This window comes from Oncorhynchus clarkii, chromosome 7, assembly GCF_045791955.1.
Source record: "Oncorhynchus clarkii lewisi isolate Uvic-CL-2024 chromosome 7, UVic_Ocla_1.0, whole genome shotgun sequence".
Classification (NCBI taxonomy): domain Eukaryota; kingdom Metazoa; phylum Chordata; class Actinopteri; order Salmoniformes; family Salmonidae; genus Oncorhynchus; species Oncorhynchus clarkii.
The window spans coordinates 24,495,564-24,510,214 of NC_092153.1; the positions used below are offsets into that span (position 1 = coordinate 24,495,564).

Below are 14,651 nucleotides of genomic sequence, written 5' to 3' on the forward strand. Positions count from 1 at the left end.
TGTGAATGTCTGCTTGATTCTTGAGTGTCGGATAAGGATGTTTTCTGGCCTTCAGTGCAGGAAACGGCCTTCGTTTAATGGGCCATTTAAAACATGGTTCCTACAGACCTACACCACACACCCTGTTATGCCTTGGCTTTATGGCATCTATCACAATTTTTCGGGGCAGTGAAGTTAGAACAGAACCTTGAAGTATTGAGAAAGTGGATTGGGAAATCCTAGTCAGCCCACGGAGAAATATGCACACGTGTCACTGCTTGCTTAACAGTATAGCTTCCTTCCTCACAAGTCCTTACTGACCCTTGATCTTGAAAAGATAGCAGTTCGAAAGCACAGGTGGAGACGTTTCAAGCTGTGGAATGAGGTTATGAATCCAACTCTGTTACACTCGCACCTCCTAAACTCACTCCAGTGACCCCAGTCGTTGAGCAGAGTGCAGCTGTAGATCCGGGTCACGGCACCACTACTGCCCGCTCGACAGTGTCTTAGCCAACTATAGAAAAGCTAGCAGTTTGATAGCTTGAAATGTCTCCACCCACGCTAAGTAGTGAGGTTATGAATCCAACTCCGTTACACACACACACACAGGAGGGTGAGAGTTAGTGTGTTCAGAGGGACCAAGTCTGTTCTCTCAGCCCTGTGTTCCCTCAGCTCCCACAGTTTCCTCAGCCCTATGTTCCCTTAGCCCTCACAGCCCTACGTTACCTCAGTTCCCACAGCCCTACGTTCCCTCAGTTCCCACAGCCCTACGTTCCCTCAGTTCCCACAGCCCTACGTTCCCTCAGTTCCCACAGCCCTACGTTCCCTCAGTTCCCACAGCCCTACGTTCCCTCAGTTCCCACAGCCCTATGTTCCCTCAGCCCTATATGTTCAAATTATTTGAGTAGATGCTGGTCAGATACATGTTGTTTTTTTCTCAGAAAATGCCTTTTGGGCTGCTGGAATATTGACAAAAGGTCAAGGTCATAGTGATTAAACAATTCAGTGGGTTCCAACAATAAGCATTGGTGCCAACATTGATTCAAATTGGTTCAGTGGGTACTGAGGTTACTCAAGTCCACGCTCTGTAGGTAAGACCTCCTGTGGAGTTGGTACAGCTGGCCTGTAGTACACACACACACACACACACACACACACACACAGCCATTGATTTTGTTTCTAGGATGTGATTTGACAAAAACAGTGTAACTTTGACTTAATGCTCATTCCGTTATTAGGCCACTGTAGTTATCACTGTTTTAGGATGGGTTCGGTATAGCTTTGGAAAGTAGCCTATTTTATTATTGAGATTGGACATAGGAATTGGGGCACAGTAGGTGAAATTTCTGTAGTGGATAAAGTATGACTAATTCTGTAGTATTACTAATGATAGTAATATGTGGAAGGGAGTGGAGTGATGCAGGGCTGCTGTTTGAGGGTGTGTGTGTGGTCTAGATTTAGCAAAGAGGACACACCAGAATCCCAGAGAGGTTGAATGGGGCAAGTGTTGCCAATTTAGAGACTTTGTCTCTATATTTATTTAGCGAGTTTTGAAACCGCTCCAGAGACTGTTATTGTTAAGAGCCTAGCAACAAATGCAGCTACTTATCAGGCTGCCTTGGAGAGTTTTGCCACCAAGGGGTTTTAATAGCATTTGGTGACTTTTCCCACTCAATTCTAGGATTATCTATCTGCAACAGAAGTCACAGCAACATCACACAAACAGTTAACACTTTGTGACAACTGCTGATGTAAAAAGGGCTATATAAAAATGTATTTGATTGACAGGCATAGAAGCAAGGGGAGAGGGTGTGCGGCAGGAGAGGGGGCGAAAACGCTACTTTGGGGACCGCAGCTGTGCTGCAGCAAGGCAAGTCTGTGCTGTGACTTTGAAAATAAAGTTGGCAAAACACTGAATTGTGTGTGTGTGTGTGAGAAAGGGAGTGAGTAAGGAGTTGCTGGCCTTTTTCCAACTAGGTGAAAGGGTGTGTGAGCGTATATGTGTGTGTGGGTATGCGGACATGTACATATCAGTGGGAGGGAGGTTATGTGCAACGCCATTTGGGTGGAAGGGAATTTATTTTTGTGGGCAAGCTGTGTTTTTAACCTGATAGTTTCCTATTTAATATTGGGGAAATGTAAATGGAAATAAGTCACAGAAACTGACTGGTTGTCTGCTGATCTCCTCCTCCTTTTTTTTGTGTCACAGTTCTCTGAATTATTCAGTTGTATGTTGTTTACAGTCTTTAAAAAAAATTTGTTTGCGGCCATTTGGTGCAAGTTAGATTCTGTTTTGGGAAAGAGTTAAGATTGTTCAGATCTTCCGGTCTTTTAATTTTTTTTTATTTAACCTTTATTTAATTAGGTAGGCTAGTTGAGAACAAGTTCTCATTTGCAACGGTGACTTGGCCAAGATAAAGCAAAGCAGTTCGATACATACAACAACGCAGAGTTACACATGGAATAAACAAACAGTCTATATACAGTGTGTGCAAATGAGGTAGGATAAGGGAGGTAAGGCAATAAATAGGCCATGGTGGTGAAGTAATTACAATATAGCAATTAAACACTGGAATTGTAGATGCGTAGAAGATGAATGTGCAAGTAGAGATACTGGGGTGTAAAGGAACAAGATAAATAAATACAGTATGGGGGTGAGGTAGTTGGATGTGCTATGTGCAGTGATCTGTGAGCTGCTCTGACAGCTGGTGCTTAAAGCTAGTGAGGGAGATAGGAGTCTCCAGCTTCAGTGATTTTTGCAGTTCGTTCCAGTCATTGGCAGCAGAGAACTGGAAGGAAAGGCAGCCAAAGGAAGAATTGGCTTTGGGGGTGACCAGTGAGATATTCCTGCTGGAGCGTGTGCTGCGGGTGGGTGCTGCTATGGTGACCAGTGAGCTGAGATAAGGCGGAGCTTTACCTAGCAGAGACTTGTAGATGACCTGGAGCCAGTGGGTTTGGCGACGAATATGTAGCGAGGGCCAGCCAACAAAGAGCGTACAGGTCGCGGTGGTGGGTAGTATATGGGGCTTTGGTGACAAAACGGATGGCACTGTGATAGACTGCATCCAATTTGTTGAGTAGAGTGTTGGAGGCTATTTATGACATCGCCGAAGTCGAGGATCGGTAGGATGGTCAGTTTTACGAGGGTATGTTTGGCAGCATGAGTGAAGGATGCTTTGTTGCGAAATAGGAAGCAGATTCTAGATTTAATTTTGTATTGGATTGGAGATTCTTAAAATGTGAGTCTGGAAGGAGAGTTTACAGTCTAACCAGACACCTAGGTATTTGTAGTTGTCCACATATTCTAAGTCAGAACCGTCCAGAGTAGTGATGCGGGACGGGCGGGCAGGTGCGGGCAGCGATCGGTTGAAGAGCATGCATTTTGTTTTACTTGCATTTAAGAGCAGTTGGAGGCCACGGAAGGAGTGTTGTATGGCATTGAAGCTCGTTTGGAGGTTTGTTAACACAGTGTCCAAAGAAAGGTCAGATGTATACAGAATGGTGTCGTCTGCGTAGAGGTGGATCAAAGAATCACCCGCTGCAAGAGCGATATCATTGATAGTTACAGAGAAAAGTCGGCCCGAGAATTGAACCCTGTGGCACCCCCATAGAGACTGCCAGAGGTCCGGTCAACAGGCCCTTCGATTTGACACACTGAACTCTATCAGAGAAGTAGTTGGTGAACCAGGCGAGGCAATCATTTGAGAAACCAAAGCTGTTGTGTCTGCCGATAAGAATGTGGTGATTGACAGAGTCGAAAGCCTTGGCCAGGTCGATTAATACGGCTGCACAGTAATGTCTCTTATCGATGGCTGTTAGGATACCGTTTAGGACCTTGAGCATGGCTAACTGTTAAACTGATTGTGACTAGTTTGTAATGATGTTCTTCTCTGTCCCACAGGTCTGTAGTATTGGCTGACGGGCCGTGCAAACGGGGCTTGTGAAGGGAACCCATTGTGGTTAGTTGCACTGGAATTTCTGAATATTATCACCCTTCCACTATTAACCCAGCCTCATCGAAGGGGTCAGGAGTTTTCCCTGACCATGGGACCAGACTAAGAGAACACTGGGTCCTCGTCATAGCCATTAAGGCTCAGACCTATTCCTGGTCAGATCAGTTGGTCAAAGGAAACTCTTTTCCCGACTCCTATTCATAAACATCCTCTTTTGAAGGGTAGGAAGCATGAGTTTTTACTCACCGAAGTAACAACAGTGTGGTCAAATACTTAGTAACTGAATTGTAGTCATGATCATAGTTATGTTATTTTTTGTACATATTTATTAACTTATTTTGGATATCTTCGGAACTACCCACAATGCACTATTTCTCAACGTCATATGGAGAACCGGTGCTACCTGGTGGTATTTTCCACCGAATTAAATGGAAATGCATAGTTTCTTTCATGGTTTTCTCCCCCAGGTCGGCCGTAGTGCGTTGGCAGCCCTGCTAGCCCCCAGACAGCCCTGGTCATGGGGCTGATAGCGTACATCAAGAGCCTGTTCATCGTGCAGCTGCTCGTTGGATTTGTGTTTGTGGTCAGCGGCCTCATCATCAACTTCATTCAGCTCTGCACCTGCGTCCTATGGCCCATCGACAGGCAGCTCTACAGAAAGATCAACACCCGCCTCTCCTACTCCCTCTGGAGCCGTGAGTCACACTCATAGTCTTGGGTCGTGTGTGTGTGTGTGTGTTTGTGTGTGGGAGGGGGGGGACTCGGCTCAGAGCATCACATTCTGTCTGTTGTCCCAAAACAAACCAGTCTTAAATGCAGTGCAAACTCCACCCACATAGTGTACTGGTTTTGGCATTCCCCTCTAGCCCTCTCGTTGCTGTTGTGTGCATTCCTCTCTCATGCGGTCTGTGTGTGGGGCTGCCGGTGAACAATGGGCGCAATGGATTTTGGTCATTGCAGTTCATTACTACATTTTCTGCACTGAACTAGGTTGAATATTTTGTCTGTTGAAAACTACAACTTCCTACAGCATCCCACAGTTCGTTCTTGATTTGATGTCGCTTGTGCTTGATAGGATTTCTCTCTAGAGAAACGGGCATTGTGCTCACACAAAAAAAAAAATCTAAATGGAATTCAAGTAATTGAACTAACTTCAGTCAATTTGTTGTTTAATAATCAAACATAAAAATAATTTGGTTAATCGTTGATGGTGTGTTTAATAATTATGAACAGACTAAGGATTGACTGGTTGATGCGTAGATAGTATAGTGGGTTAACTGCCTTGTTCAGGGGCAGAATGACAGATTTTTAAAAACTTGTCAGCTCGGGGATTTGATCTTGCAACCTCTCGGTTACTAGTCCAATGCTCTGGTTGGTTGGTTGGTTGGTTGGTAGGTAGGTAGGAAGGAGAGAGAGAGAAAGAAATCTGGTTCACTTCAGCCTACTTATTGTTTACACCCACAGGGTGTTATTTTCATTAGGAAGAACATAGCTTGTTTCCTAGCATAAACATACACTGTTGTTAACTGAGTTTACACTGATGTGATTTTTACAGGTTCAATGTTTTGTCGGAATTGAGACTAGTGTAATGTAATTCGTTGCGACTGGTTACATTCTGACCACACCGCTCCCATCGCGTGCGCGAACGGGGCAAAATAAATTTACACATGTTATTCAGTCATTGCACCCATGTCTGCGTAGCCAGGTGCCAAAATAAAACTTGGTCCTATTTGTGATGCTTGATGTGCTGCAAGTCCCGCCTCTCCCATCTCCTCCCATCTGCACGTTAAAGTTGGTTGCCAACCTCCATATAAAGTCCAGAGAAGAAGAAGCAGCCTGAAAGAGGAGAGATTACTAGAAACACACTCGGTTTACCGTTTTATCTGTGGATTATTTGTCAGAGTAGAGGACCTTGTGCATTTCAGGTAAAATAACAACCCAATGTTTATATCCCAGGTCAAATTAGCTAACAGCAAGCTAGCTAGCTAAGTTGTCATAAATACAGTGGGGCAAAAAAGTATTTAGTCAGCCACCAATTGTGCAAGTTCTCCCACTTTAAAAGATAAGAGAGGCCTGTACATTTTCATCATAGGTACACTTCAACTATGACAGACAAAATAAAAAAATCCAGAAAATCACATTGTAGGATTTTTTATGATTTTATTTGCAAATTATGGTGGAAAATAAGTATTTGGTCAATAACAAACGTTTCTCAATACCCTCTTATTACCCTTTGTTGGCAATGACAGAGGCCAAAGTTTTCAGTAAGTCTTCGCGAGGTTTTCACACACTGTTGCTGGTATTTTGGCCCATTCCTCCATGCAGATCTCCTCTAGAGCAGTGATGTTTTGGGGCTGTTGCTGGGCAACACAGACTTTCAACTCCCTCCAAAGATTTTCTATGGGGTTGAGATTTGGAGACTGGCTAGGCCACTCCAGGATCTTGAAATACTTCTTACGAAGCCACTCCTTCGTTGCCCTGTGTGTTTGGGTCATTGTCATGCTGAAAGACCCAGCCACGTTTCATCTTCAATGCCTTTGCTGATGGAAGGAGGTTTACACTCAAAATCTCACGATACATCCATTCATTCTTTCCTTTACACGGATCAGTCGTCCTGGTCCCTTTGCAGAAAAACAGCCCCAAAGCATGATGTTTCCACCCCCATGCTTCACAGTAGGTATGGTGTTCTTTGGATGCAACTCAGCATTCTTTGTCCTCCAAACACGATGAGTTGAGTTTTTACCAAAAAGTTATATTTTGGTTTCATCTGACCATATGACATTCTCCCAATCTTCTTCTGGATCATCCAAATGCTCTCTAGCAAACTTCAGACAGGCCTGGACATGTACTAGCTTAAGCAGGGGGACACGTCTGGCACTGCAGGATTTGAGTCCCTGGCAGCGTAGTGTGTTACTGATGGTAGGCTTTGTTACTTTGGTCCCAGCTCTCTGCAGGTCATTCACTAGGTCCCCCCGTGTGGTTCTGGGATTTTTGCTCACCGTTCTTGTGATCATTTTGACCCCCCGGGGTGAGATCTTGCGTGGAGCACCAGATCGAGGGAGATTATCAGTGGTATTGTATGTCTTCCATTTCCTAATAATTGCTCCCACAGTTGATTTCTTCAAACCAAACAGCTTACCTATTGCAGATTCAGTCTTCCCAGCCTGGTGCAGGTCTACAATTTTGTTTCTGGTGTCCACTATGGTCTTGGCCATAGTGGAGTTTGGAGTGTGACTGTTTGAGGTTGTGGACAGGTGTCTTTTATACTGATAACAAGTTCAAACAGGTGCCATTAATACAGGTAACGAGTGGAGGACAGAGGAGACTCTTAAAGAAGAAGTTACAGGTCTGTGAGAGCCAGAAAACTTGCTTGTTTGTAGGTGACCAAATACTTATTTTCCACCATAATTTGCAAATAAATTCATTAAAAATCCTACAATGTGATTTTCTGGATTTTTTTTTCTCATTTTGTCTGTCATAGTTGAAGTGTACCTATGATGAAAATTACAGGCCTCTCATCTTTTTAAGTGGGAGAACTTGCACAATTGATGGCTGACTAAATAATTTTTTGCCCCACTGTATTTGCTTATTGACCTGTCCCCAAATTAATATAGTTGGTTTTGAAATTTCAACCTGCGTGTCCTGATCGCGTCTTGTGTGGGGGGAAAAATTGACAGCAGTTTGATGTGACTGGGTGGTTCATTGTGACGGAGTTTACACTGGTTTGTTGTCTTAACTCTCTACTGGCCCTCTCTGTCCTGTAGAGCTGGTGATGCTGCTGGAGTGGTGGTCGGGTACAGAATGCACCATATTCGCAGACCAGGCCACGGTGGACAAATTTGGCAAGGAGCACGTCATCATCATCCTCAACCACAACTACGAGATCGACTTCCTCTGTGGCTGGACCATGTGTGAACGCTACGGCGTGCTTGGAGTGAGTGTGTGTGTGTGTGTGTGTGTGTGTGTCTGAGAAAGGGGGATTGAGTTTAGCCGCCTATATCTACTGTTTCTGAAAATAAAATGTTTGGTAGGTTGGCTGAATAAAGTCGTCTTGTCTTCTCAGGCTTCAAAGGTCTTGGCCAAGTACGAACTGTTGAAGGTGCCTCTGATTGGCTGGACCTGGTACTTCCTGGAGATTGTCTTCTGTAAGAGGAAGTGGGAGGAGGACAGAGACACTGTGTTCAAAGGCCTGGCCCAGCTAAAGGATTACCCTGAGTTTATGTGGGTGAGTAGGATGACAAACCGACAACACAATGACGTTTGCCCCTCTCCCTCTGACCGTCCGCGCGTTTCTGTATGGAGTTGTACCCTGGGGCATGTTCATTAAGCATCAAACAGATGAAAAACGCATATTTCTGTTTACCGTTGCATAATGTTTTCCGCTGAGTGCCCAAATAAACACGCCCCAGAATTGTTGGTGGGTACGTGCACACAATCTAAGCCAGTAATCTGATGCAAGAGAGAGAGAGGGTCTGAGGGGAGGAATCAAGGAAATACAACTGAGATTCTGTCTGTGTGTGTGTTTGTGCATGTGTTCGTGTTACTGTGGACCGTGTAGCAAGACAGGCAGGGTGTGTCTGAGGTAGTTCACCTCTGTTGGCGTTCCTACCTTCTGTAGTTTCCAGTGGGACAAACGGGGATTACAAGGTCATGAGCTTTAGTGTGTTAAGTGTTTACCCTCCAAAGACTGAAACAGGGTGCGTGTGTGTTGACTTCTCTCTCTCTTTCTTCAGTTCCTCTTGTACTGTGAAGGTACCCGTTTCACACCGAAGAAGCATGAGATCAGTATGGAGGTAGCAGAGAGTAAAGGTCTGCCGAAACTCAAATACCATCTACTGCCCAGAACCAAAGGCTTCACCACAACACTGAGCTGTCTCAAAGGCACAGGTGGGACACACACGCACAGGCACGTGCACACACACGTTTACAGCATCACACTCATGGTCGCACTCTTTCCTTTCTCAGTATCTGCTGTGTACGACGTGACACTAAATTTCAGAGACAAGAAGGTCCCAACGTTGCACGGCATCGTCAGTGGAAAGAAGTACATGGCCGATATGAATATCAAGTAGGTGGCGCCTGTCCCTCTCCCACAAACAAAGGCAGGGCACTGGTCCTAAATGTGAGCTATGGGTCCTTTGACCTTCTGACTTACTGTATCACCAGTACAGTGACTTGCTGCCCTTTAGAAGCGTTGTACTGAACTGACAGTTCCTCTCCTTCCTGTATAGGCGGTACCCAGTGGAGGAAATCCCAGAGGACGAGAAGGAGTGTGCAACCTGGCTTCACAAGCTCTACCAGCAGAAGGTGCTGGGAACTTGGCTTTCCCTCCCATTTATTTACCCTTTCTAGCCATAAGTCAATGACTCTCTCCACTAATATAATATTGACAACATTCTCTCTTTCTTCCTTTCTCTTTCTGTAGGATGCACTGCAGGAGCACTACGAGAAGGAGGGCAGTTTCCCCGGTCCCACCATCAAGCCCCCCCGTCGGCTGTGGACGCTGCTCAACTTCCTCTTCTGGGCCACCCTGCTTCTCACCCCCCTCCTCAACTTCGCCTGTGGGGTGTTTGTCAGCGGCTCTCCCCTCCTCATCGTCGGTTTCCTGATCTTCTGCATCATCGGTGCGGATGCCACCCATTTAGCCTTCGCTAAGCCTACTGCCTTTTCCAAGTCCTTCCTGTACTATATAATCTCATTTTGACTCATTATTGGCTGGTTTCCCAAACACAGAATAAGCTTAGTTCTAGACTAAAAAGCTATTTCAATAGAGATTCTCCATTAAGCATGCGTTGTAGTCCAGGACTTGGGCTCCCGAGTGGCGCAGTGGTCTAAGGCACTGCATCTCAGTGCAAGAGGCGCCACTACAGTCCCTGGTTCGAATTCAGGCTGTATCACATCCGGCCATGATTGGGAGTCCCATTAGGGCGGCGCTCAATTGGCGCAGCATCGTCCGAGTTTGGCCCGGGGTAGGCTGTCATTGTAAATAAGAATTTGTTGTTAACTGACTTGCCTCGTTAAATAAATACACATTTATCTGCTCTAAATGTATAGTGTAAATAAAGCATGGCTCTAGACTACCCTTTTCTGCTGGTGGGACTGGTGCTAACAACTTTTTCAGTTGATGGCACCAGCACAAGATTTGGTCGCATCAATTTTTTCACCACTGAGCGCTAATTAATGACTTGACCAGTGGTTTTGCATTCCATACAGAACCAGGCTGATGATGACTAGCCATCTTTCAATTATGTAAGCGCCCCTGCGGAAATCAAATGAGCGTAGATATAGGACAGACACTTCAAAACATACCTCCTTTTGATTTATTTTTGGACTATCTGTTGTGCCTTGTATGATTGTTATTCAATACGTTAAATAAGGCTAATAGCAGTAAGACTAAATTAAATGTTTAATCCAAAAATATGTATTTATATTTTTATACTAACAGAGGTCCTAAAATTCTAAATCCAATAGCTAACCCAGCCCTGGGCCCTTTGACCTAAGGGGGTTTTAACTTGACTATCATATTCACATTGATTGTTTGGTTAGATTTTTTTCCTCAACAATCTCAAAAAAAAGGTGCTATTGTATGGGGTCAAATTCACGCCACATGTATTGAATTAAAAATGAAAAACATGAAAAATAGGACGGGTGAAATAATGGATGCTGAAATCAAAAACCCAACAATTGAAAGCAAAATGTATAGCATTGTAAAGAAAAATAAGACATCAAAAGCAAAACCCCAAAACTCGTAAGCAAATCATTTTAAAGCGAGAGCAAAACTCTATGACAAATGATTTGAACAAATATTTGAAAATGAAGGCAAAAAAATCGTTTTTCGGTTAAACTTTCCCAGAAACCAATCCTATGGGATAGATTTTGCCTACGCTCTTGCCTGCATGTACTACCTTTTGGTTACGCTCCTCGTATCTTTGCTTTCGATGTCTTTCTTTGCTTTTACTGCCAGGTTTTTCGATTACGAGTTTTGTCATTTTTTCCATGAAGGGCGCGGTTTAGAGGGAGGCGTAGACAATGAGTCTCCATTGGTCCGCTAGTTTTGGAGTGACGGTTCGTCTTAACCCAATCAATGAACACGATAGACAGGCTTTTTCCCGCCTATTGCTTACTTAAGTAGACGTCTGACGTCACCTAGTTTTAGGGTTTTAGCTAACGTACTTCACCGTTGTCAATCACGGGTCAATAATGTACAGATATTAGAAGCATGTCTAATACATTTAATGAAAAACCATCTAACTACTTAGGTAAGCATATGAATTACCTGTCGCACAACGTTCGGTGCAGGTGTTGGTATCGCCATACACCTCCGAAACGTTGTGCAACTGGTCATTTTTTGAATTCAATACATATGGTGTGAAATTGACCCGATACTATTGTTAGCGATTCTGAACAGTCACTCTACAGTTGTAGTGCCCTATAAAGTCTGTTTTATCTTTTCGTAAATTCCGTTTTCCTGATTCTATCTTTGCAGTCAACATTTAAAATCGGGGAAGTTTTTGGGGAAAGACTTGAAATGTTAATTCCAACAGCGCATGATGACTGAAATGTGAGTGTTTTGGCCGCCCTTGTTGAGCCTTGTATAGTATGTACATGTGATTGCCTACTCCTGTATCTGCACTTTGTTCATTTGTATAATACCTCCTTTTTTTTTTTGTCTTCTGCTTTCTTTCTACTAATTATTGACAAATATCTCTCTGTCTCCTCTCTCCACAGCCTCCATAGCAGTGCGCCGCCTGATCAGTGTGTCTGAGGTGAACAAAACCGGCTCTACTTACGGCAAAATGGAGGGCAAGAAGGAGAACTAGAACTCTTTACGGCAGTCACGCTACGGTCCCTCTACTGTCGACACTCGGTCTGAGCGGTCGTTGCGGTCCCCGCACAGATGCACCCTGTGCAGCCTCCCTCCTGCAAAAATATGTTAAAACACAGTGTGTGTGTGTGTGTGTGTGTGGGGGGGGGGCGTAAGTTAAAATATTGATTATGATTGTGATTTTTTTTTAAATGGAATTCTTGCAGTTGACTGGCTGTGAATGCATCCTTCCAGTGAGAGGGGGGTGACAGACAGCAGGACTGAATGGTAGATACCAGGGGGTGTATCTCTTTAACACCCAACGCTCCCTGCACCGCAGCTCGTGGTCCCCCCCATCAGTGTCGGTCTCCTCTGCACAGCCTTGTGGTTTCACCTCATCCACATGCGGCAGAATTTTCATGTTTCAGCGGTACCACTTCCTCCAACATGCACCCCACTTCCTGCCACATTAGCCCACCCTAAAGAAGTTTTCTCCACCTATCAAATATCCTAATTTTCTGCTTCAGTATCTCTGACTGGGCCAGCCCAATACCAGTCAGATGTCCCTCTGTAGTTTCAGCAAGGGGCTCTACTGTCTGGAGAAGACAGATTCCCCAGCATGCTTTAGCTCCCCACCCTTACCCCCATGAAGGTTGGGTGTGGAGGTGAAGGAATCTTAACGCCTCTGAGCATTTGTTTGTCCGTCTCTTCATGAAACTTGTGCAGAATTCTGACACAAATGAGATTGAGCATGCTGCTACTCCTCCCGTCCTTCCCAGAAAAGCACAGACGTGACGGCCAACCTTGCACCAATGAAATGAAGTATTTAATGTTAATATAAAGCCAGGTTTGGCCTGAGTTGATTTCCAAATTGCTTGTAGATCCCAGAAATACTGATTGTTATAAACCAATAAAACATTTATCGTTTGGTTGCCAATGAATATACAAAAGTGATTGAATGATGGGATTTCATTTCTTTCCCTACAGTACTCTGGCGGGAATTCTTCAAAGGGTTTTGAAGAGCGCTTTTTGTCAATGGTGGATCAACATCTGATCTAACACAAACGAATTGTAAAATAGTTAGGCCTACCATCCCACCACACCCTGGTCCCCTGTCTATTTGACCCCTTAGTGTATGCAATATAAACTCCATAACCACAGTTTGAATGCCTTTAGGCCCAATATAAGGTGACACAAAGCTAGTATAGGAGTCGTCCAGTGACCAAGAGCTGAGGACTCGTCTGAGGATGACATCACTTACACCGGCTGTCCCTGCCATCCAACTCGGCTGCCAGCAGAATAGATTAATGCTTTTACCAAGAGCAGGTGAAGTGGCCCACAGGCCATTTGCGGAGTGGATTTGTCATATCCATAATTGGATTTTCCAGCATTTTTTAAGAAAAATAAGCATAATACTTAATGCATGGCCAGTTATTAGCATTCTAAAATGCTATGCCTCTCCCACCCCCTGAAATTAGCCCAATAACATTTATTAAAAAGTAGGCCTACGTGACCCATATTATCAGATAGGTGTTATTTAAGTAATACGACTGATCACCTACAGTGTATAAAACTGATGAAGCATAGTGGCTATATATAGATGGCTGAAGCATGGGGTTAACCATTTGCATTAATACCCCACTGGTCCAGATTAGATCAGACTAGATCATATTTTTGCTAGTTAGGCAGGTATTGATGAGCCCAGTATGGGGCAGTTGGACAGTGGAGGAAGCAGAGCTGTTAGCAGCACACAGGTGCTGCTGATACTAAAGCTTCATCTGCTGTTGCTGCTCCTACTGCTATTGCTGCTTCCTCTGCTGCTGCTCCTGCTGCTGCTTGGTTCTTCAGCAGAGTCAAAAGAACCAACCTATCCAACCGATGGAGCTGCTGGTCCATGATCAGCCACAGCAGGCTAGACAGAAGCCCAGGGTGGAGTTGGGCTCTGGCTTGGGCATGGGAAGCCACATGGGTACGCTGGGTGGTGGGCAATTGTATTTGCCTCTGGGTCCGTTCATCATGCCAGAGTGGTTGTTGGAAAGGGGCTCCATGTGTTACGTGGATAAGCCGGGAACCAGGCGACAGAGGTTTGGTGCCAGGTTGGACTTGCTCGGCACGGGCACCAGATGGCAGATGGGTTCCATGCCAACGCTGCTTCCGAAGGCCTCTCACCACTTCTTCCAATTCTGACAGCCTGGGGCAATGTCTGAACAGTGTGTTCTGATTAGCTTAGAGTACGAGAGCATGGTGTTAACAACACTAAAAACTGTTGCCTACCTCTAGTTTTCAGAGGGTAATGTTTGACAAGGGTCTCTAAGTAAATCATATGATTAAAAGGCAAACTAACCACTGGCCTGTATGTTTGTGAATTGTGAGTTTTCTACTGTACTCCATTAATATTGGACATGCCTCTACAAAACTATAGTACACAATAGCATCCCTCGATCATGTGTGGTGGTACTTACTATAGAATGTTGTAGAACAGCCTTTCTTAAAGTATGGGTCGCGTACCTGTTAATGGTGGGTCGCGACGTGTCAGAGTAAATGTATAATTATTTAATGAATTACTAGAATTGATTTGGCCAAGTGCAACTGCGGTCTGTTCAGTGCTCTCTCTGCTTAGCAGCGGTCTGTTCAGTGCGCTCTCTGCTTAGCAGCGGTCTGTTCAGTGCTCTCTCTGCTTAGCAGCGGTCTGTTCAGTGCGCTCTCTGCTTAGCAGCGGTCTCTGTTCAGTGCTCTCTCTGCTTAGCAGCGGTCTGTTCAGTGCTCTCCCTGCTTAGCAGCGGTCTCTGTTCAGTGCTCTCCCTGCTTAGCAGCGGTCTCTGTTCAGTGCTCTCTCTGCTTAGCAGCCGTCTCTGTTCAATGCGCTCTCTGCTTAGCAGCGGTCTCTGTTCAGTGATCTCTGCTTAGCAGCAGTC

The 14,651-nt window shown here is 44.8% G+C and overlaps 1 protein-coding gene across 4 annotated transcripts in view; it reads left to right on the forward strand.

Moving 5' to 3' along the window:
- LOC139413100 (1-acyl-sn-glycerol-3-phosphate acyltransferase gamma-like) overlaps positions 1–12,673 on the forward strand; it is a 36,465-nt gene extending 23,792 nt beyond the window's left edge. For 2 of the 4 annotated variants that reach the window (XM_071160162.1, XM_071160161.1), the window contains exons 2-10: positions 3,881–3,938; positions 4,400–4,627; positions 7,697–7,866; positions 7,996–8,157; positions 8,666–8,819; positions 8,898–9,000; positions 9,164–9,239; positions 9,358–9,556; positions 11,661–12,673. In XM_071160162.1, coding sequence (XP_071016263.1) covers positions 4,450–4,627; positions 7,697–7,866; positions 7,996–8,157; positions 8,666–8,819; positions 8,898–9,000; positions 9,164–9,239; positions 9,358–9,556; positions 11,661–11,752 — 1,134 coding nt within the window. In that variant the 5' untranslated portion in view covers positions 3,881–3,938; positions 4,400–4,449 and the 3' untranslated portion in view covers positions 11,753–12,673. Of the gene's footprint in view, positions 1–1,762; positions 1,850–2,008; positions 2,494–3,880; positions 3,939–4,399; positions 4,628–7,696; positions 7,867–7,995; positions 8,158–8,665; positions 8,820–8,897; positions 9,001–9,163; positions 9,240–9,357; positions 9,557–11,660 lie in introns of those variants that run through there. The other 2 variants (XM_071160163.1, XM_071160164.1) reach the window with 2 other exon arrangements.
- The last annotated feature ends 1,978 nt before the right edge of the window (positions 12,674–14,651 follow it).